This window comes from Drosophila biarmipes, chromosome 3R (genome assembly GCF_025231255.1).
Source record: "Drosophila biarmipes strain raj3 chromosome 3R, RU_DBia_V1.1, whole genome shotgun sequence".
Classification (NCBI taxonomy): Eukaryota; Metazoa; Arthropoda; class Insecta; order Diptera; family Drosophilidae; genus Drosophila; species Drosophila biarmipes.
The window spans coordinates 5,561,598-5,589,385 of NC_066616.1; the positions used below are offsets into that span (position 1 = coordinate 5,561,598).

A 27,788-nucleotide genomic window follows, 5' to 3' on the forward strand; every position below is an offset into this window, starting at 1 on the left:
GTAGTAGTTGTCTTCGCACTTCGGCACAACGTGTAGTGCAGTACACAGTGATTAAAATTTCCAACTCAACAAAGAGTGCGAAATTACGTGAAGCTGTACGCTTACTTTAAGTTATTTACATTGCCTGACATGATTGAAGTGTAATAGAGTAAAGATTCTCCACATAATTATAAAAGTTAATGCCTTCAAATTTATTTTGATTTTAACTAAGAAAAATATGTTTGTTTATCTTTCTTTTAGAAATGGCTATTATATTACATAAATAAAATTATTTAGCAGAATTTCTAACTTGCCAAGGACCGTGTCTACTCGCGCTCAAAACCCTTATAAGAAAAATAAATCCAAAATATTGCAGAACACGTAAAAACAAGTTTTTTATTAAGACTTCCAATTGGAAAAGGCTCTTCTGGTATCTTCTACAAGCGTTTGTTAAGTCACTTCTAAGTGATATCTCATTTGAACCGAGAAAGTGGCAACACTTCTCGAAATCACTTGAGCGACATTGTGGCAAATTTCTTTCCGAAGGCAGTCACTTCCGCGATTCCGAAATAGCGAACAATAGATTTCATATTCTAGAAGTCACTTAAAACTATGTGTTGTTTGCAAAATTGAAGATGCCAATAGTGAAAAATGAAAAAAAATTAACTTAATGTTTTAATACGAATAAGAACTTGTGTGGTTTGTATTATGTTTTTGGTAACCTCACCTTTAGAGAAAACTCTAGTTCATTTCTAAGTAGCTTTAGAAATGAAATTCAATTTTTTAACATTAAGTCAAATTGCTTAAGAAGATGTATTTGACAAGTGTTCCGAATCAAAGAGAAAAGTCACAAATGAGAATGCTAAGTTTAATTTTTATCAAAGTATCAGAGCAAATTTGTAGAAAAAGCAAGTCAAAAATGTTGATTCCGCTTGATGCAAATGTTGTTATGGTAATGTAACTCAGTTGGCAGGAAGTTGGCTGGCAGTTAGCTGGATGCCTGGTTACACGAAAAAATCAACCTTATCGTGCCAGTTCTCTCCAGCTTCTTTATACGCCCCGAACAAGATAAAAACGCACGTAAAGCAATTATGGCACCTATCAAAGAACCTGAACCTTCGAGAACAACAAAAGAACATTGTAATACATATTTAATATGCAAGACGGTGTATAGCCTAATAAAAAAATGCCGTCCTGACTAATTTTCAGTAATTAATAACAAAGCTAAATTACCGCACCGTTTAGGCTGGCATTTGTTATAGAGAGCACAGACTGTACTTTAAAATAAGACGAATACAAAAAGAGCCAAATGTCAATAATGATGCCTTGCCTTATATTAAAGACCAATATAATGGCTTTGATATGCTAAAAATGGGAAGTTTGTATATGTATAAGGTAACCAAAAACTTAAAGAAAAATGCGCTGCGAAAGAACTTCAAGTCTATGCCCCATTCCAACATTTTAGTTCTGTGTCCGGACGGACAAACAAACGGACGGTCATAGCTAGATCGACTCGGCTAGCGATAAATATATATATGATTGAAAACGTAATAATTTATTTTATTTATTTTTTGAGCTATTGAGCTGTTCTACATCAACGCAGAAAAGCAATTATGACTATGTAAGCAATGTATTCCTAGAAACACAATGGGACACTCGGCAAGGGAAACCCGAAACAATATATTTATAATGTGGTCTATTTTTTTTGTATATCTTATATCTGTTAAACATCGTACCTTTCTTAAGACGTTGTGCCAAATACAGATAAACCAACAAGATCTAGGTCTTTTTTATTCTCTTCGTCTTTAAATCCTAATGCTGTAATAAATATTCTTTTTAAAAGTGCAATATACATGTTTTTATTATTTTATTTGTTGTTTATTCAAGCCAGTGACCATTAATTTAAACGCAGATATTACATAAATCAGCACCGAGCCCTCAAGAAATGGTCTGTAAATTAGAGGTGCAAAACATCGATGTTTCTATATAGATGTAGATGTTTCACTGTAGAATAAAGAAGAAGAAAAGCACGCTAAAAATTTGTATTTTGTTGCATTTTAGCTATATTGTTAATATTAATGTTTTATTATTTAATTATATGGAGTGATATTGGTGGTCTATGCGCGACGCTTTTTAAAGTTTCAACCCTGGATATGTTCTTGAACCGTGAGTAATTTAAAAACTGCGCAGTACAGGGCTAACTGCAAGCAATGTAGTTTATTGTCTATGTTCCACATGTGGTGGTCAAATAATTTATTCTAATCCTAACAGTATTCAAACAACATGCAGCCCTTCAAGGAGCTAGCCAAAAAATGTTGGTGTATTCCAGCTAAGTCATGCGAGTCGGAAAGAGCCTTTGGCAAGGCAGGCCAAATCATTTCAGATCGCCGTACCCGTGGAGTACCTTGTGTTTGTCAATAAAAACTATCATAGCTTCAATAAGTGATCTCTTTGGAATCTAAGACGATCTCAATGGACTAAATTATTGTTTTTATAAAAGTAACGAAAATAAAAATAATATTGAAAAATACCATTAATTAGTGGTATCACAAATTTGATTTATGCGCATATCAATGTGTTATAAAAAATACCATGTTGATATGTTTAAAAATATGAATACAGGCCGACCCCGAAAAAACGCAATACATGACTTAATAGCGAAAGTTACAGTTGAATGAATCTGTATACCAAACCACACAGCTTCGTATCTGCCAATCGGACAACGCCGACATTTTTTATATTCCGAATGCAAGTTGGCAAACAGATCCATTGGAATCTGGAGTGCTCAAAAGCAAAGTCTTTATGAAATAATTTATTTTCCTAGCATTTCATATAATTTTATTTGAAATTAACCTAATAGGTGAGTATAATTAGTAGACGGCTCTGTCCAAAAATTTTAAGATACTTACTGTATATTTTACTTGAATTTCTATATACTATTAGTTTGAAGGTACTTAATGAAAGCTTAGTTTCATTATTTATTTTGATGCTATAATCACAAATCTGGCCAGGAAAAATGTTGATCTAAAAAACCATTTTGATTGGAGCAGCGATTTATCCTTTTTAGAATCCAAAAGTTCTTTTTAAATATAGCCATTTTTATTTTCTTCGTAAATATTGGTTTGCGGTTACTGGGGGGACATGTCGAACTTTAGTGGGCGATTAGGGCCACAGTGGAATACTGTGTAAAAATTTGCCTTTTTAGCTCTTACGGTTTGGACTGTGGGCATAACCCATAAATTTTGGGTCTTTCCATTAATAAATATTTGTTATTTTCCCATGTGGATTTAGGATTTCTTCTTGCCTTTAAGGCAAAAAAAAAAAACAAATAATATAGCTATTATTGCTCTTCCACAATCCTAATCCTTAAAATTGCCAGAATACCGAGCACTGCTGTTGCAAAAAATCTTAAAGTCTGTTAAAAGTAGATTGCAAAGGTGAGATTAGGGATTTTATTGTTCATGAGCCAGCTAAGTTAACCCAACTTTATTAACCATATTTGGAGGCAAGACCATATTTATTAAGAGCTTGTCAATGCGTTTTTATTTTCTTAAATATTTATGTCGAGGACGGCAGTCTACGGTGTAAAAGTAGAAATTTAGAAAATTGAATCTATTGGGGCTGGTGGTTATAAATTCCCCCTGCATCTAGTAGTTTTCTCACTTAAAACACGCGTCGGATGCTTCTGTCACAATCGGATGCTCCGTTCAAAAGTAATACGCAAACCAAATTTTGAGGGGTCTTCTCAAAATGATAGTTTAAGGTGTACAGTCCTTGAGATTCGTCAACTTTTGGCATAAGACGCATTCTTGTAAAAGTACCCATGTGAATGTTATTAATCAACAAAAATGGTAATAATAATATTTCTTGGGGCTTAGAAGGTTAAAGATCAAAATGCTAAGTCTGCCAACAGAAATGTTCGGCACTGCAAATTTATTATGTTTCTTTATCAAACTTCTCAAAAGAAATGCTTTAATGGGCAACATCGATTGCTTTTCTATTTGTTTTCAATAAATTCCCTTAAAATTCTAGTCTTGATTCAACGCCGTGATTTCAATTATTTCGACTTTTCCGATGCTCCCCGCTTTGATTTAGTTGCTATACACAATGCGGCCTGGAAACAATTGTCAGACATCGGCCCTAATGGAAATTCGCAAATTAAACCCTTTCAATTACGTTCATCCTTGATATTTAACCTGAAATTAGAGAAGTCGACCTTGACCCAATCGCAATTGTACAACTGCTTGGGCTGGAATTTAATTGATGCTCCGTAGTGAATAGGTTTGAGTTTATTTCATTCAGATTATAACACAATCCCTAACCAAATGCAGGGATCGCTCATTGTTGCTTACTAACCGCCTGGCTAGACGTGTTGCCACATACGAATATAAGCATTCAGGAATAATGCTTACTGCCTAGGGAAATAGGATCACTAAATTGTTAACATAATTGTTAACATAAAAAATAAAGTTTGCCGAATTTAAGCTCGTAATGGGCTCAATAAAACCTAATTGTATATTCGGCAAAACTAAAGGGTGACTTGAAGTTGTAATCCAAAAGGTCACCTAGGTGACACTGCTCGGAGTGACTTTGGTGTTACTTCCAGAAGCAACGCATAAGTTTTTCTAGAAGTTACTTAATAATGCCAACCGCAATATGTAATGCTTGCAGGTCAACTTTTTAATGAATGGTTCGATTTGGACTAAAACGTCGGTTAGTGATCCTATGTACCTTCACCCACAGTTAGTCAAATAATTTTTTTTAAAAAATAAAAATTATCAATACATTTTTTCCGATTGCTTGATAACAATTGAAAATGAAAAAACATTATTGGACTTATACCTGCAACCGGATAACTGCTTCAATAATTGTACTCATTTTTTGGGGCCCCTTAAAATTATGATCTGATCTCTTTTCTTGTCGCCTTTTATTTCGTTAATTAGATGTCCTTTTCAACAGAGACAAACGATTTTTGACTGGTGTTAATGTCGCGACTCAGAAAAGGACAGTTGACAACTTTTATACCTTAATATCAGCCATTTTTTGAAAAAAACTACTCATTTTATTAGGAGTTTTTGGGCTGGCATCGTTTTAATGCAATTTAATCTTCCCTGTTTCTTAAGTATTAATCTTTTTGCAACAGTATACAATAAATAAAAAACACTCTGATTTTCAGTAATTTAACGGCCTCAATGTTGAATGTGTGAAACTTCGAATATGAGTATTTTGTATGGAGCAGCTGATGGACAGATGGCCAAAATTCAATATTAACAGTTTCGGGAATACCCCAAGTATTGGGTTGTCCACCGCGGGACAAATAGTGTGACCAGACTTAATAATAATAAGCAGTATAGTTTATCGATAAGCGCAGGTAAATAATCCCTTTTGCCATCCCTGGTGATTCCGCGTTTTGCACAATAAGTAAATTTTAACTTTTACTCTACGATGGCTTATAAGTATTATTATGGCGAGAAATTCAAACACATTACGGGTGACCAAGACGACAGTAATGAAGACCTTCTGGATTTCGATGACGATCAATTAATAATCGCAGAGGAGGAGACCTCCAACAACGCTAAGATCGATGGGGATGTGTCTCCGGATGAGGAATCCCAAGACACTGAAGGAGGTATTGCTGTTCTGATGGCAGCTATAGACTCCTTCAAAACACCAAATGGATGTATTACCGAGGATCCTATTACCCCAGAGCCGGAAAAACCTGTAGCTGATATTGCCGAAGAGAGTCAATTTGCAGAGTTTGGATTTTTCGTACAAGACAATAATTTAGAGCAAAGCTGCCCCCCCTACAACGTTATAGCCGTTGAACGTTATTCCCATCCTTCTGAAGAAATATCCCTAGTATCGCGGCTGATCCAATTTTACAACCAGAGTATCGTGTACCAGGCGTACTCGCCGCCCTCGATCCCCGGATTGCATGCCTGCCATTGCCGCCGGCGACACAACCGCATCCTGCTGAACTACTTCGGGTTCGATATGCTCGAAGTGGCCTGCACCCTGCTGCACTCGGCCGCTGCAATAATGGAACCCCCAGTGGTCGTGGACGACGCTACCGTGCAATCCATTGCCAGCGGTCTGTCCGCGGCCATGGACTTCACGGCCGAGCAGGGGACTCCCCTGATCGGACGCCAAGGCGTCGGTCGCCTGGTGGCCTCCATTATCTTGGACAGGGAATCGGGCTTCCTTCTGGCCTACGCCGTGGCCCAGTTGGTGCCACATGCATTGATCGATGACAGCACCGGGGACATTGTCGGCATGATGCTCCATCAGGTGACTCGCGGATTCGGCATCAACGAAAACTGCCGCATCATCATCACCGAAAACACTGGACCCGTCCTCTTGGAGGTGAACCAAATTCCAAACGAATAGTTTTTTTGGAGCTTTTTAAACCAATTTAAACAATTATTGATGCCTTCCGCCTAATGACTCATTAGATAGGAAGTTCCGTAAATGAAGTCCTAAAATATCGATTTTAGTAATTGATAAGTTTTTACCTGTGGCATTCCTTATTTTGGATGCAAATACCTTTACTCCTTTAACAATGGATACTACTGTATACTTACCATGAGAAAGTCGCCGACTGGGTCGTTGATAAGACCTTTTTAAGTCATTGAATTTTAATTTTTTATTGCCAGCTGTAGGTCCAATAACGTAATGAAAAGTTATCTTGCTACAGCACATGATTTTAAAAGTGAAACAACAAGTAAAAGACGATTACAGATACGATATTGAGAGATAATATTTAATGGTAACGCCAATGAATTGGATGATTGGCATTTTTCCAACTAAAACTAGGCCTAACTAATTAAGACAGTTCTCAGCTGAAAAGAAATGTTCTCATTCCATACTCACCGTAGAACATAAAATGGGTTTCCTAACAGGTCGAGTCGTTGAAAAGACCCCATTAAGTTATTCAATTTTATTATTTTATTGTATGTAATGCAATAAATTTGTCAGTTAAAGTTTCACATAGTTCTTAGTTTCGTTTACATATGTATGTGTAAGTATTCCTTTCGTTATTAGTCGGTACTTAACAATAAACTTTGCTATATCATGAGTACACGTGAGTTCGAGTGTCTGTCTTTAAAAGTAATGTCCACGCCTCGCTTCGATCTCGGGACGTTGGCGTGTAATGCGGTTTATTTACAATTATTCGGGGTGTTGATAATTACACGTATGGCGTCTATACGTTAATCGAGTTGATGAAAACACTTAAGAGCTTAGAAATGTATTTTGATTTCGATTTGTGTAGTACTGCTATGGTCATATACGCCGCTTAAGTCTAACAAAGTTTCACTGATTCCACATTCAGTTTTATGGGGTGTCCAATGGGATGTTGGTGGCTTTTTGGCGGGCAAAAAAGGGCTGAAAGCTAAGTCAGGGGTGGGTGGAAGTGGGCGTGGGAGTGCTAGTGGGTGGAGGGCTCAAGGGCGGTAAGCCGCAGACCGCGAGCATTTGATGCATGCCAGCCGGAATGTGTTAATTGTCCACACCCGTGAAAAGAATCCCTGTTAAATGACCCCCTCCTGCCCTTCCCCGCTGTAATATTGACCGCAGAAATTTATTTCCGTGGCTTTTTCTCGCCCATCTGCAGAGCGTGTTTGCGTTTGCATTCGCTCACAGCTGCTTGCGGTTTGCTTGGCCCAGGATCCATTTGTTGAACGCTCAAAGGCGGGCGCATCAAGTATACGCAGGGCGTGACAAACGGCGCCTTGGGAGATCCGCACACATAATTAATGCCGCTTTGAGGCATTGTTTGAGTGGGAGGTGAGTGGGTGAGTGGCCTGCACCTAATTGCAATTAAGTCGACGCTGCAGCCTCGGTTCGCACGCGGCACAGAGGCGGCAGAGACAACTTTAATTAATTTCAGACGATTTTTATGGGATTTGCCGTGGACCGGGAGTGTGTGTAATTAAAAAGGACGTTAAGTGGATAAATAAATACGAGCCGGGCCTGCGGGTTCGCGATGCACACGATGTTTACATTTAGTCCGTTTGATTTCGTATTATTTATTTCTTTGGCCGCCTTCCGCCCTTGTCTCCCGACCGCCTGCCCGCCAGCCCGCCCGCTATGTGTTTATTTATTTTATATATTTATTTGTATCGTTTAAATGCAATTCATTAGTGTTTGGAATACGTCTCTGGTTGGATTCTGCCATTTATATTATTTGTATATTCAATTAATTTACATTTTGTTGAACGATTTCGCAATAGAGTTATATACAGTTCGCGATTCAGTCCGCTCAATTCAATAAATTTACTTTCGTTATCAATTAAATTGTTCTTGTTTGCCGTTGTTGCCGCCTCTTGTTTCGCGGCTGTCCATTCCGATCAATGCATGTATTTGCTATAATTTTTTGTTCCTTACGCAATTATTTACTTTATGAATTTTGGTTTTCCCGCATGTATCGAGCTTGTTCGTGAGATAAGAGCACATAAAATAGAGTTCCATAAATTGGCTATGCAAATGTTTGCGCTGTCGCACACACATATATCGAAAGTTCATATTTGTGGGTGTTCTGTTTGCAAAGATAATGTTAACTGAGCTCCTTGGAAATCATACAGAACTTCTCCGGTCCCGGGGACGGCCTATTCGAGGGTACTCTTTTGGGTGAATTTATCGGCAAAGGAAGTGGGATTCCCCCGACCAGAGTCCGGTATCTGCTAAAAATAATAAATATTCAAAATTGTCGGGCATCCGTGAGTGGGAGTGGGGGGAGAAAGTGTGCGAGGAGGGCGGGGGGTATGGCTAATTGAAAAGTTCAGGATGTCGCCACATAGGAAGGAGACTGCGAATGTTGTTCCAGACTCAAATTGCCATGCAAATGCATTCGAGTTGAATTTTTCGAAAAACGCATTCGTTTGATGGCAGGAATTTCCCAGACCCGCCCGGTTCGCTCATGCGGTCCGAATGGATTCAGGATACCGATGCAATTTCGCATCGGACTGCATAAATATTTACGGTTATGCATTTATGCAAACTTACTCGATATTTTCCCCAATACAGAGCCCCGCGTCCGAACCGAAAAACCCAAACAAAAACTACATAACAAAGTCAGTTAGGAGGCTGCCTAAGACTAGGGGCTTACTAACTAGTTCGCTTAGAGCCGGTAGAACTTACGATTAGCTGGGGCTCGGGGTCGGGGTTGGGGGTCTCGAAACTGGGATTACGGATTCATCCTCTATATGTATTGGTTATTAGTTAGTGGATAAAATCAACTAGCTTACAACATGCACTCAATTATTACGCGTATCTCTCCTTTCGCCTCGCTTTTGCTATTGGGGTCTATCAAATTAACTTGGTTTTATACTTTTACGTTGGCAGAGTGTTGGGATTCCCATCTTCTCACTTTCTAGGAGCTGCTGTCGCCTGCCCTTCAGTTCGGATCGGTGGCAGTGACATGTCATGTGCGGTGGCCCACTCCGATGATGATGACACTGAGTAGGAGAGCCAGGATGCTGAGGGCGTAGGCCCGGGTGGTGGCTGCCGATGAGGTGACCGCCGAGGCCGACGATTCGCCTGCGAAAATTCGGAGGAAAAATCAAATATTGTGGCAGCTAGTCTCCCCAGCACAGTAAGAAATTATGTCAAAAGTCAAATTGTATATATTATATATATATTTATCTAACACAAAGTGTCTCTCTGCCGCTTATACTGAAAGTATCAGCGTTAATAAATATGGAATAATCTGAATAGTCTATACTACCATTATTGGAACCCCCTCTTTATGTTCTTGACACCACTCCTAATGGTAAATGTCCTTGGTTATGAATACCAAGATAAATTTATAATAATATAAACTTATTTTCGACTCAGTTCAAACCCGAGGGTATCCGAGCTTCAAGACTTAAATTACTAAAAGATGGGCATATATTTTTGCGTGGAAATCCCGCTCTGCAACTCACCATTTATTATGTTCAGCGTTACGGTCGCACTGGGGCTATTCGACGGGCTACATGTGTAATTGCCAGTATCGCGCTTCTTGGCCGACTCGATGATTAATGAGCCAATCTGCAGGAGGAGAAAAACACAGGGCCATACAGTCGCAGATTCAAGTGCCCGAGGAAAAGTTCGAAAAGAAAAAGATAAACACAGGCAGTTTTTATTCGGACGCGGACACACGTATTCCAAATATTGGGCATGTGCCGCAACTGACTTTTTGCGGCGTTTCAGGGGAACAAAGTTATGGAGGCAATTAGGCGAAATGCGACAAAACTGAAACTTTGGCGCAGCAATATTATAATATTCTTGCTCGCCAGCAGCAGCCAAGAATACATTGGAAACTGCGAGTAATTAAATAAAAATCAGCAAGGGAGTTTTTGGCTCTGGGTAAGTCAGAGGAGCTCTGAATTCCAGAAGCAGAACTTGTTTTAAAGTCACTTGGACAGTACTTAAAAATTTTAATTTTAATAAAGTAAAAAAAATATTGGCTTATTTTTGGAGTGCTATTTAATTTTTAAATGTTATAATAGTTTTCGAATTTCAAATTTTCAATTTCAATATACAATATCAACTAAACTAAATAAATCTGAAAAACATTTATACGATATAAGATTTGATTTTTGTTTTGATTTTAAACATTACTCTATATGAATACAAAAAAACATTAGTTCTTTTGATGCCTAGTCTCGTTAAAGAGTACAATCTTATCAAGTTCCTTTAAGCTTTCAATGTCGTAAATATATCCCTAATTTGTGCGAATTTTCCGCAGTGCACTTACCGTACTCTGGCCTTCTCCGGAGGCCTCCGGCAGGTTGGGATCCAGTTGCGTGCGGTGGCGGCGGGAGTCGGCCGCCAGTTGCTCGGCGCCGTGGTACCACATGATGAACGTGGGCGGCTCCAAGGCGCCGCGCACGATGCAGCGGAGCACCACGTTGCTGCCCGCCTTCACGTAGCGGTCCGGCTCTCCCAGGATCTCCGTGCGGGGAACTAGAGGACGCGGAACGGGGCGGAAGAGAAGAGCAGAGGCGGAGGACATAAGTGGAAGTGGCGAATTCGGCGCTCCGAAATTGTGTCATTTCGCTAATCTATTGAATTAACAGCTGCGAGTCACGTCGCACACGTAAATCTGGCTGTGGCAGAGCGGCACTCCGCCTGCGAAGAAAATCCACTTTTCAATTTTTCACTTACTGATTCCAGCATGAACTACCCCCGGATGCTCCGCCGACCCGGAGCCCTGGTGATTTTTTGGCCAACAGACACGCACATGCATAACAAACTAAGAGTTGTGTCAAACAAAAATGGAAGAAAAGCAGCAAAAAACGCCGAATAGAAGGCGCGCACAAACGAACAAGTTGGAAATGTTGGCGCATACATTTTCACACGACCTTCCCCCGGAAAAGCGGGCAAAACTGGGCGTCTTCATTTGCTAGGGCGACGTGGAGCGACGTGAGCTTTGAAATTTGACAAAATCACGTATACGGCGAGTTTTCACTGCTGTTACACAAAAATGTGCAAAATGAGTGCGCCGAGAATTTACACAAAATGCCCGACTATGCCCCAGAGTATCTGTGTGGGCCTCCAGTTGTGTACTGGCCCTGTAGCTGCTGAGCACGCGCCACGTTTTGGTTTGACACCAAACTGTGTCAGCTTGTCAAAATCGTCATGTTGCATGTTAGTTCTCCAGCTGCTTGACTGGAGACTCGCGACACAGCAGCAATAATATGCAAAGAGGAAAAGTGACTAGATATACACATAGCGGCTGAGGCAGCAGCAAGTGCAATGTTATTAGCAACCGTTCTACTTTATCACCCCGCAACTCGGCTCTGGGGATATTACCGCCCGGTGAGAGAATAATTTTCCGGTCGGCAAGCCGTGACACGCATGTGGCTCTAATTAGGTCTGGGAGGAGTGGGATTGGTGTAATTAAAACAGGCGGTTTAAAACTCATTTTCCCTTTCTAACTAGTCAAACTAAATATTTTAAAGTATTTAATAAGTTTCTGAAAGTATGCAACTTAAATGTTAGCTCAGAACTATTCAGTCGGAAAGACAACATGATTTATTCATTGCATACTTTTAGGCACTCAATGTGACATTTAAAAGCAAGTGATGTGTGTGTCAGCCTTGCATATTCTGCCGTTTAGCAAATTTAATTGAATTAGAGATTATATTTAAAAGACGCTTCCTGATTAACCGCAGCCTTTACTCCCGCAATCGTTACCTCGCCAGAATCAGGGTATCGCAGGACACACTTTCAAATTAATTTCATTAGCAACATCGATTCCCGAACTATTATGCTTGCTCCTTAGAAGTAATTCTGAGAAGAAAGCAGCTGAATGAAAACCGCAGAAACAGTAGCCCGAAAACTTGCGAGCAAACTAAGTTGACCACACTTTCAGCTAATTCGCCGAGCACAAAGGGAACAGCAGCCCGAAAGGGAATGGCATTAGTTAGGAGTGTCAAGCGAATTGCAGCAACTTAAATTAATTGAGTTTATGGCGAAATGCTTTTAGGGAAATTAGCCGAGGGGAGGTGCGCAGACATCACAGGGAGTATTGTCACTTTTGATGGTGAGATAAAGTGCGATCCCAAAAAATAATAAAACCAAAAGAAAACCCAAAATTGGCTTTGGCCATACAAGATTAGCAGCAAATTAAATAAGCAGACCGGGCCATCCGAGAGTGAATGCGAAAGCAGGCAGGGAATGAAAAGCCCAAGCCCAGGAGATGGGATGAGATGAGCTGAGCAAAAAGCGAATCTCATAAAACCAAATCTAGTTTGTCGTTCAATGATGCAGAAAAAAATATATTCATTCATTCGGCATTCATGTGTGCGTGGCCACCGTGGGTGTGAATGCCGCTTTTCGGCGCGAAAAGCTCCCCCGCTCGGTAATAAATATAAATCTGCCGGGTTGCCCGGGAAAAGTTTAAAAGATTATTGCATAAGTTTGCTGCTAAGCAGACTTGATGTTTTTCGGGGCATTAACAACGATTTGGCTCCATTGTGCTGCCCATCTCGGTGACCTAGAAACTTGAGTAAATGAACCAAAACCAAAGGAACTGAAATTTTAACCAGCAACAAAGCAAACAAGAATCTCTTTCCCAGCTCCCAGCTCCCCAGTTTCCCAGTTTCCACTGCTCCAGCGCCCCGCCGCCCCTGTTAACATAACAAATTGACCGAAAACTACGAGCCTATTACCCCATCTTGGGCTCTGCATCCGAATATGGCCCAGAAATCAAGCAGCAGGCAGGCAAAGGCCACAGCCTCAACATAAAATCCATTGCCAAAGACTCGGAATCGAATTCATTCAGTGCCAACGGGTGGTGGTGGGTCAAGGCGGGTGATTTGAGCCTTTCGGGGGGTGATTCGGGAGCCCAAAAGTGGGTGGTGCAGAAATCGACAACAAGCAAAGGGAGTAGGGCCGTTTGCACAGACAAAACGATGCAATAAATACAAATTACATGGCAAAGGCACAAAATCAGCCAAGCAGCGAGACACCAAGAGGGCGGTGGGAGCTCTGCCAGGAAAAACTGCTGGGAAAATCGGGCAGGAAAAACTGCAAGGGTGGTCGGGGCGGGGGCGAATAGGTGCTGCCGATAATGGTTATGGGCAGCTGAATTGGGAGAAAAGGAGCAAAGGAACCGGAAGGACCACGCACACCCCAATTCAACTTCAAACAAACAAAGGCCAATTGGACCTCGACGGGGAAATGGAAATGGCAATGGACGAAGGCCAAACGACTGCAAATAATGGTTATGCAGAGGGAGGTGGCAGCGGGCGAGAAAGAGACGGATCGCCGAATCCCTGCCGGGCATGAATAGAAATCCTTTATGCTTAAACTTGTCGTTAGATTAACGCAAATGTGGCCGTGCATACGAAATTCGGTTGGCGAATATTTTTGGCTCCAGATTGATACCTGTTGGCTGCCACGCCCTCCACCCTTTTCCGATTTCTGGAAGGAAACACTCAAAAAATTTGATTTCAAACAAAGCTGAATTTAGGTGTATGAAACCACAGCTCTCTAAGATCTATGTGTATCATTTTTCATATTATATCAGAAATCTGTTTTGCGTTTTAATTACATTCGTAATTGCAGGTATGAAAGTTTATGAAACGGACTTCATTTTATTCAAGATGACGTGATTCGATACATTTTTTGAATAATGCTGTATCGAATATTTACATGTGATATATGAATATTTACACTATTTGCAATTTTTATATTTTCATCTACGTTTCAACAACGACAACCATGTTACGCCTTATAACATTTTTTTAAGCGATTTTTATCGCAACAGCTTAATAAAATTTAAAAAATAATCTTGATTAAAAAACAGTGTTTTTTTTTTCTGATTTTAATTTTTGTAATAATAATATGTAATAAATTTCATTAGCATCCTTGTTTAACTAACTGCTAGATTATCTGTTCCAGGGTACACTGACTATAGTTGACTGTAGACAACTTATTTCGTACGAGAAAACGGACCTTTTAAACCATGTTTTAAATTTAAAAATAATTTCCATTTAGAACTGAGTTTGAACATCTAATGGTGATTTTTATTTCCAGTGCACACGCACACATGAGGTTTTGGCACACATTCGCAAGTGTTTAGCATACAAATTAGCTGAGCCGGGAATGCGAAAATCACTTTTTGGCAACACCATTACCCAGTCTATTGCCCTTGCCCCATTTTTGCCTGCCTTCCGCCCGCTCGGCATGATGTGTCCTTTTTGCCAGCAGCTCCTTGGGCTGGATCTCTATAAAACCAAAGTGTTAGTTGGATAAAAGAAAATTCAATTTGTTGGCTTCAAATGCAAATTGACTTTTTACTTTCACTGCCTTGCGCTCTCCTTTTCGTTGCTATCTGAGCCGGGCTAAATTGACCTTAAATTGTCAAAGAATTCGAAATGATGGTGTATATCCCGGACCGAACGGCTCGCCGGCCCGAGGGAAGTGTTTTTTCCGAGCGGAATCGGTGTAAAACAAACCTCAACCGCAAATCGGACAGATATGCTGGTGAAGTTGCAACAGCAATCGTTTCAAATGAATGCATCCGTGTCATAGATAAAATCCGAAATCCAATACCCGTGGCCAAAAAATATTCGCACTGATTTCTGTGTCGTAGCCCCAAGCAATGCGGTTGTTATTGTGCCGGCCAGATAAATAAATTTCATATCAATTACGAGGCCCAGAACATCCTCCAATGCCCTGGACTGACATTTACATTGTTCATTTGGCCTGCTGCTGCTGTGTCTTCCGGTATGCAAACATGAAATTTAATTAACTTTTTACTCGGTTCTCGGTGTGTGTCTGTGAAACCAAAACGAAACCAGAACCCAGCACGTAAAAGTTTTCTCGTTAAAAAACTTGACCGACCAAAGAAATTCTCTGTCTGTTGGTGCAAGTGTGTGCTCTCCTTTTTTTTTTGAGCTTTCGAGCAATTCAATGGGCAATGGTCAGCAGCCGCAATTTGAATGCAATTTAGTGAGTAATTTGAAATGCAGTAGCCGCATGAAAGATGCAAAGATGCCGGGCCCATGTGTGGCCCTTCCTTTTGTAAGAGGACTGGAAAGTTTTCGCATTTGCTGCAGCTTGACCTATGCCCTCTGCCCTCTGCCGCCCGGAAATTACACGCTCGAACCCATTTAGAGGCGAGCGTCTGAGTGCAGACTCATATTCATAAGCCCCGGCATTTCATGTTCACGGTCTTGGTCTTGGCCCTGACTTACCCACAACTTGCAGCTGGACACGCGCGCTGACTTTGGGCTCCGTGGAGACCTGGCACTCGTAGGACCCGGCATCCCGGGCCTGCACGTACTTGATCTGCAGGGTCCAGTACTTGTCCGGCTGCTTTATGGCCAGGAATCGCTGGTCGGCTATGAAGACAGCCCTGAAAATGGAAAGGAAGGCATTAGCTAAGAATTGTAATTTTTAATTTAGTTTAAGCGATATATTTTGGTTTTATGTTTCTTATTTCATGAAACAAATATAATTGCCATATTCAGTTTTTAAATGGGAACATTTTGAGCATTTCCATACTACGGAGGTATAGTGAATCTGAAGACGTATTTCCAGGTACGTTTTGGTTAGCCAAAATATTTAAATATAATATTTGAGAGTTGATCAATAATTCTAATGTTTAAGCAAGTTTTTAGCATAGCTATCAGTGCTGCTCATTATATTTGAGTAATCACTGTTACCTTGCATGAGAACTGCGGTAAAGAATCTGACAAGTTTATCCCAGGGACTGGTTCATTATTACTTGTGCGAAAACTGCAGGTAGCTAAACTCCGCTAACCACAGGCCATTTGGACTGACTTAAGACTCACAAACCATATAGCAGGACCTCTAAACAAACGAACAATGGCGCAGACCCACTTAGTCGAGTCCTCGCTAAGCCCGCTACTAATGGCCACTCAAAAGACACTCAAAGTTATTTAGTTGCGGCATTTAAGCGGCAACTAGGGGGAAAGAGTTGACAACAAAGTTGCGTGTTTGGGGCAGGCGGCATGCAAATGTTTTTGCTGGCTAAGGGAAGGGAAGGGCTAGAGTCAGTAGTAAAATAAGTTGCGTTTAATGTCATTGTTGCGATATTTTTGTTCCTTCTTCCCAGTTGCTCCTTTCCACCTCTCCACTCCTGGCCCCCAAATTGCCCTCTGCACTTTGCCTAAAGTGCAAAAATGTTTCCGTCATTTGGCTAAAATGCAGCGGAATGGCCACGCCCACTGCACACATGCGTTGACATTGCTTATTATGTGCCCTAAAGCCGCCTCTTGGCTTGGACCCTCCTCCCCCTGTGCCATCGCCCCTTACTAACAAGTTTTGATGCTAAACCCAGATTAGACCCTTGCGTTTTGCACTCGTAAAACTCGACATTTTATGACTTTTGCCATTTCCTCGGTGGCCCGTTTTCCCCTCCCAAACTGTACACCCCAGCTGTATTCCTTATCAAGATTTTGTAGTTACTTTATAATTTTCATTTCATTTTAAAGTTTTCCCGCCGCGCTTGGCTCCTCCTCGATTCTTTTTTCCGCTTTCCAAGTCCTCCGTTGTCCCCTATTTGCCATATATCTCTGTACAACTGCTCTTGGCTAGCTCCTAGTTTGTGGCTTTCTGCGGTCTCCGCTCGATTCTCAAGTACTGGGAAGTGACCCGATCCGGCATAGGTTTCCTTCTGCAATTTATTGTTGGGGATGAAAATTCAGTGTGCCGACCCTCCTGGCTTTTCTGTGATATTAGCCCCTCTATTACTCTGGTACCCTCTATCCATACAACAAGTAATCGCCAAAGAGTGCTTTCCCTCTCTATAAAGGACATAATATATATAACATTTAATTTGTAACCATTTTTTTACCATTTGTTATGTGATGCACGATCGTCAATGCTAAGTAAGCGTTTTTGGTTGCTAGAAGCATTTATTTGAAAATGTAAGGAATTTAACATTTATATAGTCCTTCTAAACTTAGGTCTATGCCGAGTAGATCTCAGATCTTTTGAGATCCTTTTGTAACCATAGGCACTTAAACATGTAGGTGGTTTTTAAATTCACCATGAGAGTATTAGGAACGCCATAAATGGCTGTGAATAGTAAAAATGGTAGACCCTATTGTTAATAAGACTGATCAGCGTTTTCATCTCTTATGACCTGTGCATGACATTAAAAAATGTCTTGAACCATTGAGTATGAATTTTTTCCAGTAATGAGGTGTTCCAGACGATCTCACTTAGAGATAGCAAAGAACAGTGTCTGTTGGCGCATATTGGCAATCAGCAGAAGCGAAGCACCTCCGCCTCGCAGATACTTAATGCACACGTTGGAGTTTCAAAAAAATAAATAAATACTTTCAAAAAGTATTGATTCTGTAACAATTTAAGGATTTAACGTTTGAGTCTGCACCGGTGTTCTATATTTCGGTGCACTATGTCATAAAAAAACAACAATCGACTTGTACACCAACATCTTGTTGCTCGGGCTGAGTTTGCTTGTTGCTTTGAGCATCCAATTTAGTTTCTGCAGCTTAGCATGAAAAGTTGATGTTGCCTTCTACCATAAAATTACGTTATAAAAGAAACGATTTTAGGAGGAGATATTGTGCAGTTGGAAGGACAGTTTTCGGCTCAAACGTCAGGACCCGCCACCAAAAACATTTTTACATCAAGGAAGACTGTCAACCAGTATTTTTTACTTTTATTTTGCTGCGTTACCCATCGAGTAAGGGCTTGCTCTGGGTACCATGAGGTCTTCTCGATCCAAACTTGGAATAAAATTCTCAAATATTGGCAGACAATTTTTTGGTCAGTAGGATGCAACAGGGATTTCCAGGCTATCTGGCTAAGGTAAGGTAATCAAAATACAAACGATTTTTTTCTCAAGCCCCATTTTACAGGGGTTCTTTCCACGTTTCCACCTGTTGCACACCTTCTGCCGGATACAATGCCGTGCAAGTAATGACTCTGATAATGGTACTAAATAAATGTACACTTACCTAAATAAATACGTTTAACAAGATCTTATTCCGCCTTCTGTAGGACACAATACTAGCTTTAAAACAATGTAACAATGGCGCTCCAGAGCAGTGAGAGGTAACAAATCGTTGAACTGTGCCCTGAAGTGAACTCATCTCTATCATGACAAAATATAAATAGTATCTGAAACGCAGTCCACAGTGATTAAGGTAATCCCTTAAATTATTTTAAGGGAATATGCTCCTGAACGGCGAACAATTTCCTGAGGGGCCGCTTGTGAATATGAGGGGTGTTCCTTCGCAGGACAGTTGGTGCAGAGTCTTTTACTTGAACCTCAGACGTATGTATGTGCCGGGATTTTCTACCCTCGCCGGAGAATTTCATTTCCTCCACTTCGTTTATCGCATCAGAGCTTTTTCTCCAGCTTGTTGCGGTTGCCACTCGGAGAATACCATTAAGAGGAAGCTCATCTCCTGCTGCACATGCAGCTCCTGCTACGTGGCACACATCGCCGGTGTGTGTGCGCAGATAAGAGATAACAAAGTAGCCGAGAAACACCTGGTTGGGTAATTACCTCGCCGCCCAAGGACTCCCGACTCCTTTGGCCGGCCATTTTGGCCAAGTAATCCATTGTGGGAACGGGGACGGGGATAAGAGGCCATAAATTGAGGAAAGCATGTGTCCAGCGGCAAACAAAGGGCGCCGTTGCACGTGACATTTATATGATAGTGTAAACACATCATTTGCGCCATTATACAGCACACTAGCAGTGTCGCTGGCTAAAGTTTTTGAAATCTATTCCCATTATGCTTGATATGCCGGGGAACTGCTGGCGAAGGACAAACAGTTGGGGTTTTCTTTTGAGCGGGCAAAAAGAAGCAAACTTTCTAGATAAATGTGACAGAAGACATTGGAGCAGGAAAGAACTCGACGCACACAATCAACTGGCGGCGGAAGCAGCAAGTGCAGCAGGACCGACTTGGCCCGAGAGGAGGGGCGGTGGCCAAAAAGGGGAGGGGCTCTGGAACCGAGGGCACTGGATCCGAGGACACTCCTCTGGTGGGCACTGCAGGAAGCAATCAGTAAGGACACTATCTCAGCTAAATTTCAATGCTCTCCGCCCAGCAATGTTTGCCTTCAGCCAGTCATTCATTCATGCCCAGCCATTCATCCTGGCCCACCCAGATACTCACTCACACAGCCACACCGGCGTCCCAGCGCCACACAGACACTCACATATGGAAGCTACTCCGCCAGGAGGACAAACAGGCTGGCTGTCTTATCTAATGTGAAAGGTTCATTGGTTTTACTTTTCTATCAAAGTAATAAGCTGGAAATGTTTGCCTGCCCCTGCAGCTCAATACGCCCCAAAAGGCAAACGTGGCTAAAACAGAGGAAGGCGGAGATGCACAGAGATCAATTTGGGTCCTGAAGGACGAGCACTCTTGGTTTTATATAATTTTAATTTGTATTTTTTATTTGAATTTTAACTAAGTTTAAGTATGCTTTGTCTTTTTTAGTTTTCTTAAGAAAAAACAGCAAATAGAACATGCATATGAACTATTTGTAAATATACCTCTTCTCATGTTAATTCTTTTGTTAAAAAAGATTCGAAATGTTGAATAAAAATCCAAGTTCTTACGGAAACACTTTATAGGTAATCAACTGTCAAGCAACACATTTATTTTAGATTGCCACGATATTTCTGCGCTTTTTTCCAAGTGTTGAAATAAAAGACAGAGGGAAACAACAACAAGCCGAGTCGGAGACAGCTTGAAGTAAAGTTCCACTGCGTTTGAAGGGGAGGGGTGGAAAAAATGCAATGAAATTGCACACTTGCGTTTCCGCTTGGCCTGTCATACAGGAAAAACAGAAAAAGGACAATCCACCATCCAGCATCCAGAGCTCGAATCATTGATGACACACCTGCATCTCCTCCTGCACCGGGACACACAGATTGAAATTGAAAAGGCTCTTCGAAAGCTTCAAAGTTTGTGCTCTTAATTCATTTTGTTGTAAATTGTTTTCGTCTCAATTGAATTTACAAAAGTATCGGGGCAACGAAATGGGTAATCTCAATGGAGCTCTCTGAAAAGGATGTCGAAAGAACTAAAACGGATAAACGGAACGGGTTTTCATCAAGGGAGTTGATATTCTCCAGAGTTAGAAGTAAGCAAGTGAATTGGCTTGAATAAAAAAAGCAAATGGTATTTGATAATTTAGGACCGAACCAAAGCTATTAAAATCGTATTAGCAACCTAAAGCCTTGATTATCTTTTAACAGTCAAAGGTTATCCACACTCGAGTTTGTTGTCATCCATTTCAGACTTGTTAAGGGATTTTCGCCATTCATAATATTTTAATTGGCAAATATCATTACTGCTGACGGCCATTCATTATTTCCGTGCATATGCCCGGAATGTCTGAGACACAGCCATCAGTAAATCACTAAGAAAATGAAATCTTTGTGTTTATCTGTGCGTTTGTACGAAAGCAAAATAGCAGTTGAAATCGAGCCTGTATCTCCGTAATTACGCAAATATTTATGCTCGTCTGTGAATTATTACGTTTATAGCACTTGCGCTGTCAATTACGCAAAATAACAGCACGCCGTCCCCAAGGAGGTCCGAGATATCCAACGATATTAACGACCCTGCTGGGGAGGCAGAAAATTGATTTGTAATTGTCAGCAGATACTCGCCCAGCCTCGCTTCAAATGCCTGGAAATGAGTTTGTTAATTACCTGTCAACGGTCAAGATGTGTCCATCTCGCAGGCGGATCCAGGACACAGATTTGTTGCCCAGCTGTTTGACCTGTGGGGATAGAGCAAACAAAACATTGTTACGGAGAATTTAAAAAAATATTCAGAGCAATAAAATGAAAACATGAAATCTTAAAGTTTTATAGACCTTACCAATATTCATACTGAAATTTTTTTTTAGAAGCACATTTCAATAAACAGATAAATTCCTACATAACTAAAGTATCAATATTTAATAGTATCTTGTACTTATTTCCTATTGAAACAATTAGGATTACTTTAAATTAAATTTCTTATTCCCTGATGACCCTTGCAAATACTGATTTACATGACCAGCCTCAGTAGCTTCGAGGAGGACCCAAGACGAGATCAAACCCAAACTACAGTATAGCGCCCTCCGCTCCATTAACGACAAGGACAACCCCTGGTGATTAGACGGTCTACATGGGAATTGCTCAACAAGTGGAAGAGCATCGTCAAAGGATCGCCACCCTCACGAGAGTAAATTACTGCAGTGGCTGCCCACAGAAACTACATTGAAATGTAATTAAATACCGAAATGAAATGAGCAGAGGCATCCGCATGTTTCAGATATTATCGAAATGTGTCGTAGTTAGTAAATCTAAAATGCATTTATAGGCGCACACACAGTGGGATCCCTGTTTGCACTGAAATGATTTTGTCCATTCAACACTTTGGTCCTGGTTGGTTTAGGATTCGGGTTTGGGGGTAGGTAGTGCTGCACAGGTAGCAGGGCTCGGACTCCTGCCGGGATCCATTAAATGTTTAGGCGCCGTCACCGCCCTGTAATTCCGATGTAATGGCCTCATTAGGAGCTCGTTGCATGTGTCGCATTTAATTGGGCCCAGCCTGGTCGCAGGCGGATTACTAATTTAGTTTTGGGGGAAATTCCAGATCCGAGACTACTTTTGATTGCAACGATATCGGGCGCATTCTTTGGCCGGAACAAAGTTAAGCTTCGTCAATTACAAATAAGCTGCTGCCTGGAATATTTCAAATAAGCCATTTGTCCCAAAAGGATGTAGTACTCCACCTGATGTCATCGAGGGCCCGGACAAGTGAGTCCAATTTGAAAAGAAGCGGACCGAAGAGCCATCTTTGTCCGCCTCCGACTCCTGTTCATGTCCCTGTCCCTGCCCCGACGTCCCTCCTGGCTAAGAGGACTCACTCAACTGTGGCACTTAATGCAGCATTTGAACAGAGAATGGAGGGAAAGGCTCCCGGAGAATGGAGAACGGAGGACGGCCAAAGGAGCAGCGAGCAAAATGGGCGTGTCATCCTGGACGGGCATAAAGTGTAAAGCCAACGACGAGTAATTGACGAAAATTGAGATGCGAGCCTTATACTTTTCATTCCCGGATCGGGCAATGATGGGCTGGCAGGTCTGTGGGTGATGGGAGGCTGCGTGTTTGAGGACTGAGGTGGAGGTCGCAGGTCGGGGATATGTCTAGGCTGTCGTTGGCGAACTCTGTGGAGGAGCACTTAATTGACCATGACAACAAGAAATTAACATTGCTCGGCTGGAAAATTACAGAACACAGGCCGCACGGCCTTCCCATAATGTATTAAACATTTCAGCCGCGATTAATGAGAGTTTTCCAATGCTTTGTTCTTTGCCAGGAAATTTGAGCTCTCGAATTGCTGTGCTCTCGGAATAAATTCGGCTTTAAATGAGTTCCAAAAGCCCGTAAGGCGGCATTCGTCTACCTTGAACTTAATCCCTGTATTTGTGCAAAAGAAAATTAAATATATTTTCCCTCTTTAAGCCCTAACCTCAAGCTAAATCCGAGGAGCTATTGCAAAACTACCTATAACAATAATGTTAGTTGTGCTGGCAACCCAAATATTTTCTGTTTGCTCTTGCCGCAATAGTGAAACAAATGGCTGAGGGACTGCTAATACTTTAATACCGGATCAAGGCCTAAATTAAATAAATATTAAACAATTAGCAGGGCTTTCTCATTGGCAAGGGAGTCACGTAACGTGGCTGACCTGGACTCCAAAAGCTTGCCACCGATTGCGCTGCCATAAAACTAATTTGTCCAAATTTAATTTTCAGTTTTCGTTTATGCTAAATAAAATATTTACAACTTGTAAGCAAACAACTTGCCTGGCTGCGTGCCCCGGGCGCTTTCCACGCCCCTCGCCCCTGACCGTGGCTTTTCCCCCACATCTTCCCGTTGGCCTCTAAACACCTGCGCAAACAATGGAAAAGCGTGTGAGAAATCGCCCCGGAGAGTCTTGGCCACGTTTGCTTGGCATTTGTTTTTGAGCCTTGCGTTAAATACACAGGCTGCGGTCACACCTCGTCGTCCTCGGCCCGGACACCCAACAAATATTTGCGCAATAAAATTTAATGTGTTTTCTATTAGGACCCCGTCCAGTGATGAAGCTGAGGATGAGGGCAGCCTCAACAACAATAAAAGTAATAATTACAAATAACAACTCGCACGCACTTCCACTAAACAGCACGCAACTTAGCCTACGCAAGTACAGGTGGAACTCCCTAACGCGAACAAAGTCTGTGCGGCCAGCTTATCACTTTCGGTGGTAAGCTGAAATTTTCTATTTTACTTAAAATTGCGAAGTTAAAAAGAAATGGGTTTTAATTGAACTTTAGGATGCCTTCTTTTGGTTTTTCTAAAGTAAAAATCCTAATCGGTATTTTGTATTTTTATCCATATTTATATACTATGTATATCTACATCAGTAAAATACTCTTTCTTTAGTTACAGAATGAAATTAATAACTTAACATAAGCGTCAAATGTAAAGGTTATGATGATTTAGTTTAAAAAGGCCCGCCTATAATCTGTCGCTAACCTTTCTTAATTTAATTTGTAACATTCCACTTATTGGGTATTAAAATAATAACTCAGCGATATTTTAGCTCGACGAAGCAGAAAATTAAAACAATTTAACAAAACAATTTAGTTCAAGAGAAAGAACAATTAACTTGGCCAAGTTTGAGCCATAACTATGAGTTAAACTGTACGCGCAATAAAAGGAAAATAAAGCAGGAATTATGAATTTATTTTTCTGCTAGTTTAGCTTGTTTGGCTCGGGAAACCGAGATGGGATGTGGGTTTGGGGTTTGAGAGGTGGATGGAGATGAGCACTTACCCGACAGGGCAGATACGCGTGTGTCCCGATCTGAGTGGTCACATTGGAGGTGGCGTAGCCATCCAGATAGGGCTCCTTGAGTCCCGACGTCGCCGACAGGGCGGATGCCTCCGGCAGAAGCGAGGACACTTGGGCCAGGCTGGAGAATGCGGTCGCCGATGATGGGTCGCCGCCCTCGTCGGAGCTGATGGCGGTGGAGGCTGCCGATGACGAGGCCGTCCCTGCGCCTGCTCCTCCCCCTGCTCCGGGGCCCGCTCCCTTCCCGCCTGCCGCCTCCGCCGAGGTCTGTGTGTGCGATGCTGAAATTGATTTGGGCCAGCCAGAGAAACGGGAGAAAAAGTAAGAGAAAAGTGGATTTCTTGTTAATCGAAATGACAATTTGGGGCTTCGATTTCACCAAAGCACACGTCACGTACATGGCGCTACTGATGCGGGTGTTTGAGTTCGGGAGGGGCTATTTTGGGGGCTGTGTTAGTTGATTGGGCATTAAAGCTGCAGGCGAACAGCAGCTTTAATTTGCATACACTTGTGTAAACATGGGAGCAGGAAACAACATTTAATTCGACGGTGAAATACGTGTTTGCATTAAAGTGTTTCAGAGTGTTGTTGAACAAAAGGGTGAACAAGTTTTTGTGACTTAAAAATATAATTCGGTAAAAAAGGAGTAGTCATGTTTTAAATTGAATTGGAATGCTTTAAAGTCATATTTATTTTTTCATTGATCCCAGCAAGCTTTGTTTGAGTCGGTTGAAGTGGTTGGGAGTGCAATTTATTCATATTCGATAGCCGATGGCCAGAACGCCTGTGTATCTAAGATTCCTCCGCGATTTCACTCACTAAATTATTTCTGCCGACCGCATTCACACGCCCCACAAAAGCAGCAGCGACAAGTTAACAACATTAAACGGGCAACGGGGCGAATGAGTGTAGGGCGTTTGAGCCAGATCCACACAAACCGCCAAGTCAGGAGCAGGCGAAGAAGGAAGTCTAACCACACCGGGTGGCCGAGAGGGTGGCGACCACCTCTGCAGCTGATGGGCCATCCTGCGGCTTCCTTTCGCATCCGAGCCCCAGATACACACACGAACCTGTCTGTTGCCAAATACCAGTTTTTCGGTTTCAAATTAATCGATGGCGTTTAAGTGGCTTTCGGGCGACAGCGACGCCATCATGATTTTCGCACCGCTGCAAAGTTTTTTAATGAACGCCGTTCATTAAAATTGATTGTTGTATGGCGGGGCCATCGGGCGACCCTGGCTTTCCGCCCCCTGGGAGCAAATATTGTCCAACGACCAGGGGACGCAGCAATGTCGATGAGTTGGCAGATTGCGGAAGGTCCGCTAAAACGCATGCTATTTGCTGAATGCCAATTAACTGGCAATTTGGGCTAAAGCGAACAGACCCTCGAATCCCCCTTACCCAAACCGGAGCAATTGATTTTATCCGTCTGGCCCTTTATTTCTGCCCCACGACTGAACAGCATTTTGGGTATTATATTAATTTTTGGTGGGAGTTTGACAGCAAAACCGGTTTTCGAGTTTTGACTTTGACATAATTGCGCCTGTCGCTGACAGTTTCATATTTTGCTCGGACTCTTGCCGGGGTTTTCGGAATTTTCACTTGAGAAACGTGAAGTTTCCAGCTAAACAGAAATCAAGGAATCTAATCTAATAAAACATATAACAACTTTTTTAGATTGCTTGTTAAATGGAAGCCAGTAATTTTTACCATTTTAAACAATTTCTTTTACAGAAAAACACTGAAACGGCTACATTTATTTATGACATGCCTGATTTATGCCAATATAATGTAAAATATTTCAAGAACGACAGGGGGAAAAAATGACTAGCCAATCGACGGAAAATTGAAAGCGAAAAAGCCTCAAAAGTGGAACACATCACAATAGACTGATAACCAAAATAGAAGCCATGCCAAATGGAATGCCGAGGATATATGCAAAGGTACCGGATCCGACATAACCATGACTGAATTTGTGCCCCAATTAAAAGGACGAATGTAGCGTAAAATGATTTCGAGTTTGACAACTTGCACGTCGATTTAATTGGTGCGAGCTCTTGATGGCCAAAAAGGTGGCTCTGACAGTGGCAGTGAGTTCCTGGCGTATGCATAGCTGAAATCAGCAATCATTTCATCTATGCCTATTTTTTGCCTTTCAGGATGGCACATCCGCCCCCTGGGTCCTCAGCCCCTGATCTCCACCACTGACAGGGGGGCAGAGCCACGGCAACAGCCGGAAAAAAGGAAAATAGTCGGGGAGCCCGGGGAAAATTGGGAGTTGGCGGCAGAGGCGTAATTGACAAAAGGTTTCATGCATTCAATGCCACTGCCAGGCTCGTTGTCGTCCTCTGATAAATACAGCGCCCGACTGACGGCTCGACACTCCCGGCCAAGTTGTGGGACCAGGCCAGGAGCACATGCCCGCTGGCAGCCCACCCCTCTGCCCAACACCCAGCACTCTCACACACACAATCAGCGCAATCGACACGCAAAAATTGGAGAGAAACGCGCTGAAAAGATCAAAGCCGTTCAATTGTCAGTGGCGACAGCCGGAGAGGTTCCTCGGATGTGGATGTGACTGCATGCGAACGGGGATGCGGATGTGGATGGGGATGTGGCGGGCTCTTTCGGGGGTGGTGATTTGTCAAAGCAGGGCCCAAGGCTGCCGCCTCCCGGTCGCCGCCCAAATGTTTAGCTCAACTTTCACCAAATAAAACAGATGCCAAAAATTTGCTTAGTTTGCATTTCCACGCGGAGCTGTTGATTAACGTGTGTGGCGAAGACGGGGACGGGTCCCAATCAGGGAAATAGGGAATAGAAAAGAAAACAAAGACGAGCGCGATTAAAGTCGACTCTTTGTTGAGGAAGTCCTGTGTAGAGATACAAATTTCTTTAAAGATTCTAGAAGTTCATTTGAAAAGGAAAAGTCAAGCCAAAGGGTTAATGGTATTTTCTAAACAAAGAATTAAAACTTCAATATAGAGGATATTATATACATTTCAACTCAAAACATAGTTTTTAAAAAATATATAAATATTTAAAGCTTATACTAGATAGGGCGGAATGAATATAACAGGTAGAAGGAAGCGTTTCCGGATCCGATCGCTAGCCGAGTCGACTTAGCCATCCGTATGTTCGTCTGTCCGTCTGTCCGCCTGTCCGCCTGTCCGCTCATTCTCATGAACGCTGAGATCTTGGAAACTAACAACCGGAATTTGGGGGCTTGGTGTGGATATTTCTGGGCTTCCTGTTCCGCAGGTTTATTTCAGCAGGGTGCCTCGCGTATTCTAACCCCTACAAACGCCTACGAGCACACAATACTATTTGTATTGTTAAAACTGTAAAGAATAATTAAAAATTTAACTCCCTATTAAAAACTGGGTACAGAGGATAAGTGTTTCTAAGAGCATCCTATGACACGATCATCTTCCTCGCTATCTAACTAATCATTGCTATTAAG

The 27,788-nt window shown here is 41.8% G+C and overlaps 2 protein-coding genes across 4 annotated transcripts in view; one reads left to right on the plus strand and one right to left on the minus strand.

Annotated features, from left to right (window-relative positions):
- Nucleotides 1-5,424: 5,424 nt before the first annotated feature.
- On the plus strand, nucleotides 5,425-6,366 carry LOC108027131 (uncharacterized). The gene has a single exon (XM_017098350.2). It carries the CDS (start codon nucleotides 5,425-5,427, stop codon nucleotides 6,364-6,366), a length of 942 nt encoding a protein of 313 aa, XP_016953839.1.
- Nucleotides 6,367-6,901: 535 nt separating this feature from the next.
- LOC108027311 (hemicentin-2) overlaps nucleotides 6,902-27,788 on the minus strand; it is a 67,682-nt gene continuing 46,795 nt past the window's right edge. For all 3 annotated transcript variants that reach the window (XM_017098705.2, XM_050888827.1, XM_050888826.1), the window contains exons 3-8: nucleotides 24,311-24,609; nucleotides 21,149-21,219; nucleotides 15,669-15,829; nucleotides 10,718-10,926; nucleotides 9,903-10,008; nucleotides 6,902-9,516 (exon numbers count right to left, since the gene is read on the minus strand). In XM_017098705.2, coding sequence (XP_016954194.1) covers nucleotides 9,401-9,516; nucleotides 9,903-10,008; nucleotides 10,718-10,926; nucleotides 15,669-15,829; nucleotides 21,149-21,219; nucleotides 24,311-24,609 — 962 coding nt within the window. In that variant the 3' untranslated portion in view covers nucleotides 6,902-9,400. The remainder of the gene's footprint in view (nucleotides 9,517-9,902; nucleotides 10,009-10,717; nucleotides 10,927-15,668; nucleotides 15,830-21,148; nucleotides 21,220-24,310; nucleotides 24,610-27,788) is intronic.

Bases quoted from the DNA above. Each gene is read 5' to 3' on its own strand.
- LOC108027131 (XM_017098350.2), top strand. From the start codon at position 5,425: ATGGCTTATAAGTATTATTATGGCGAGAAATTCAAACACATTACGGGT.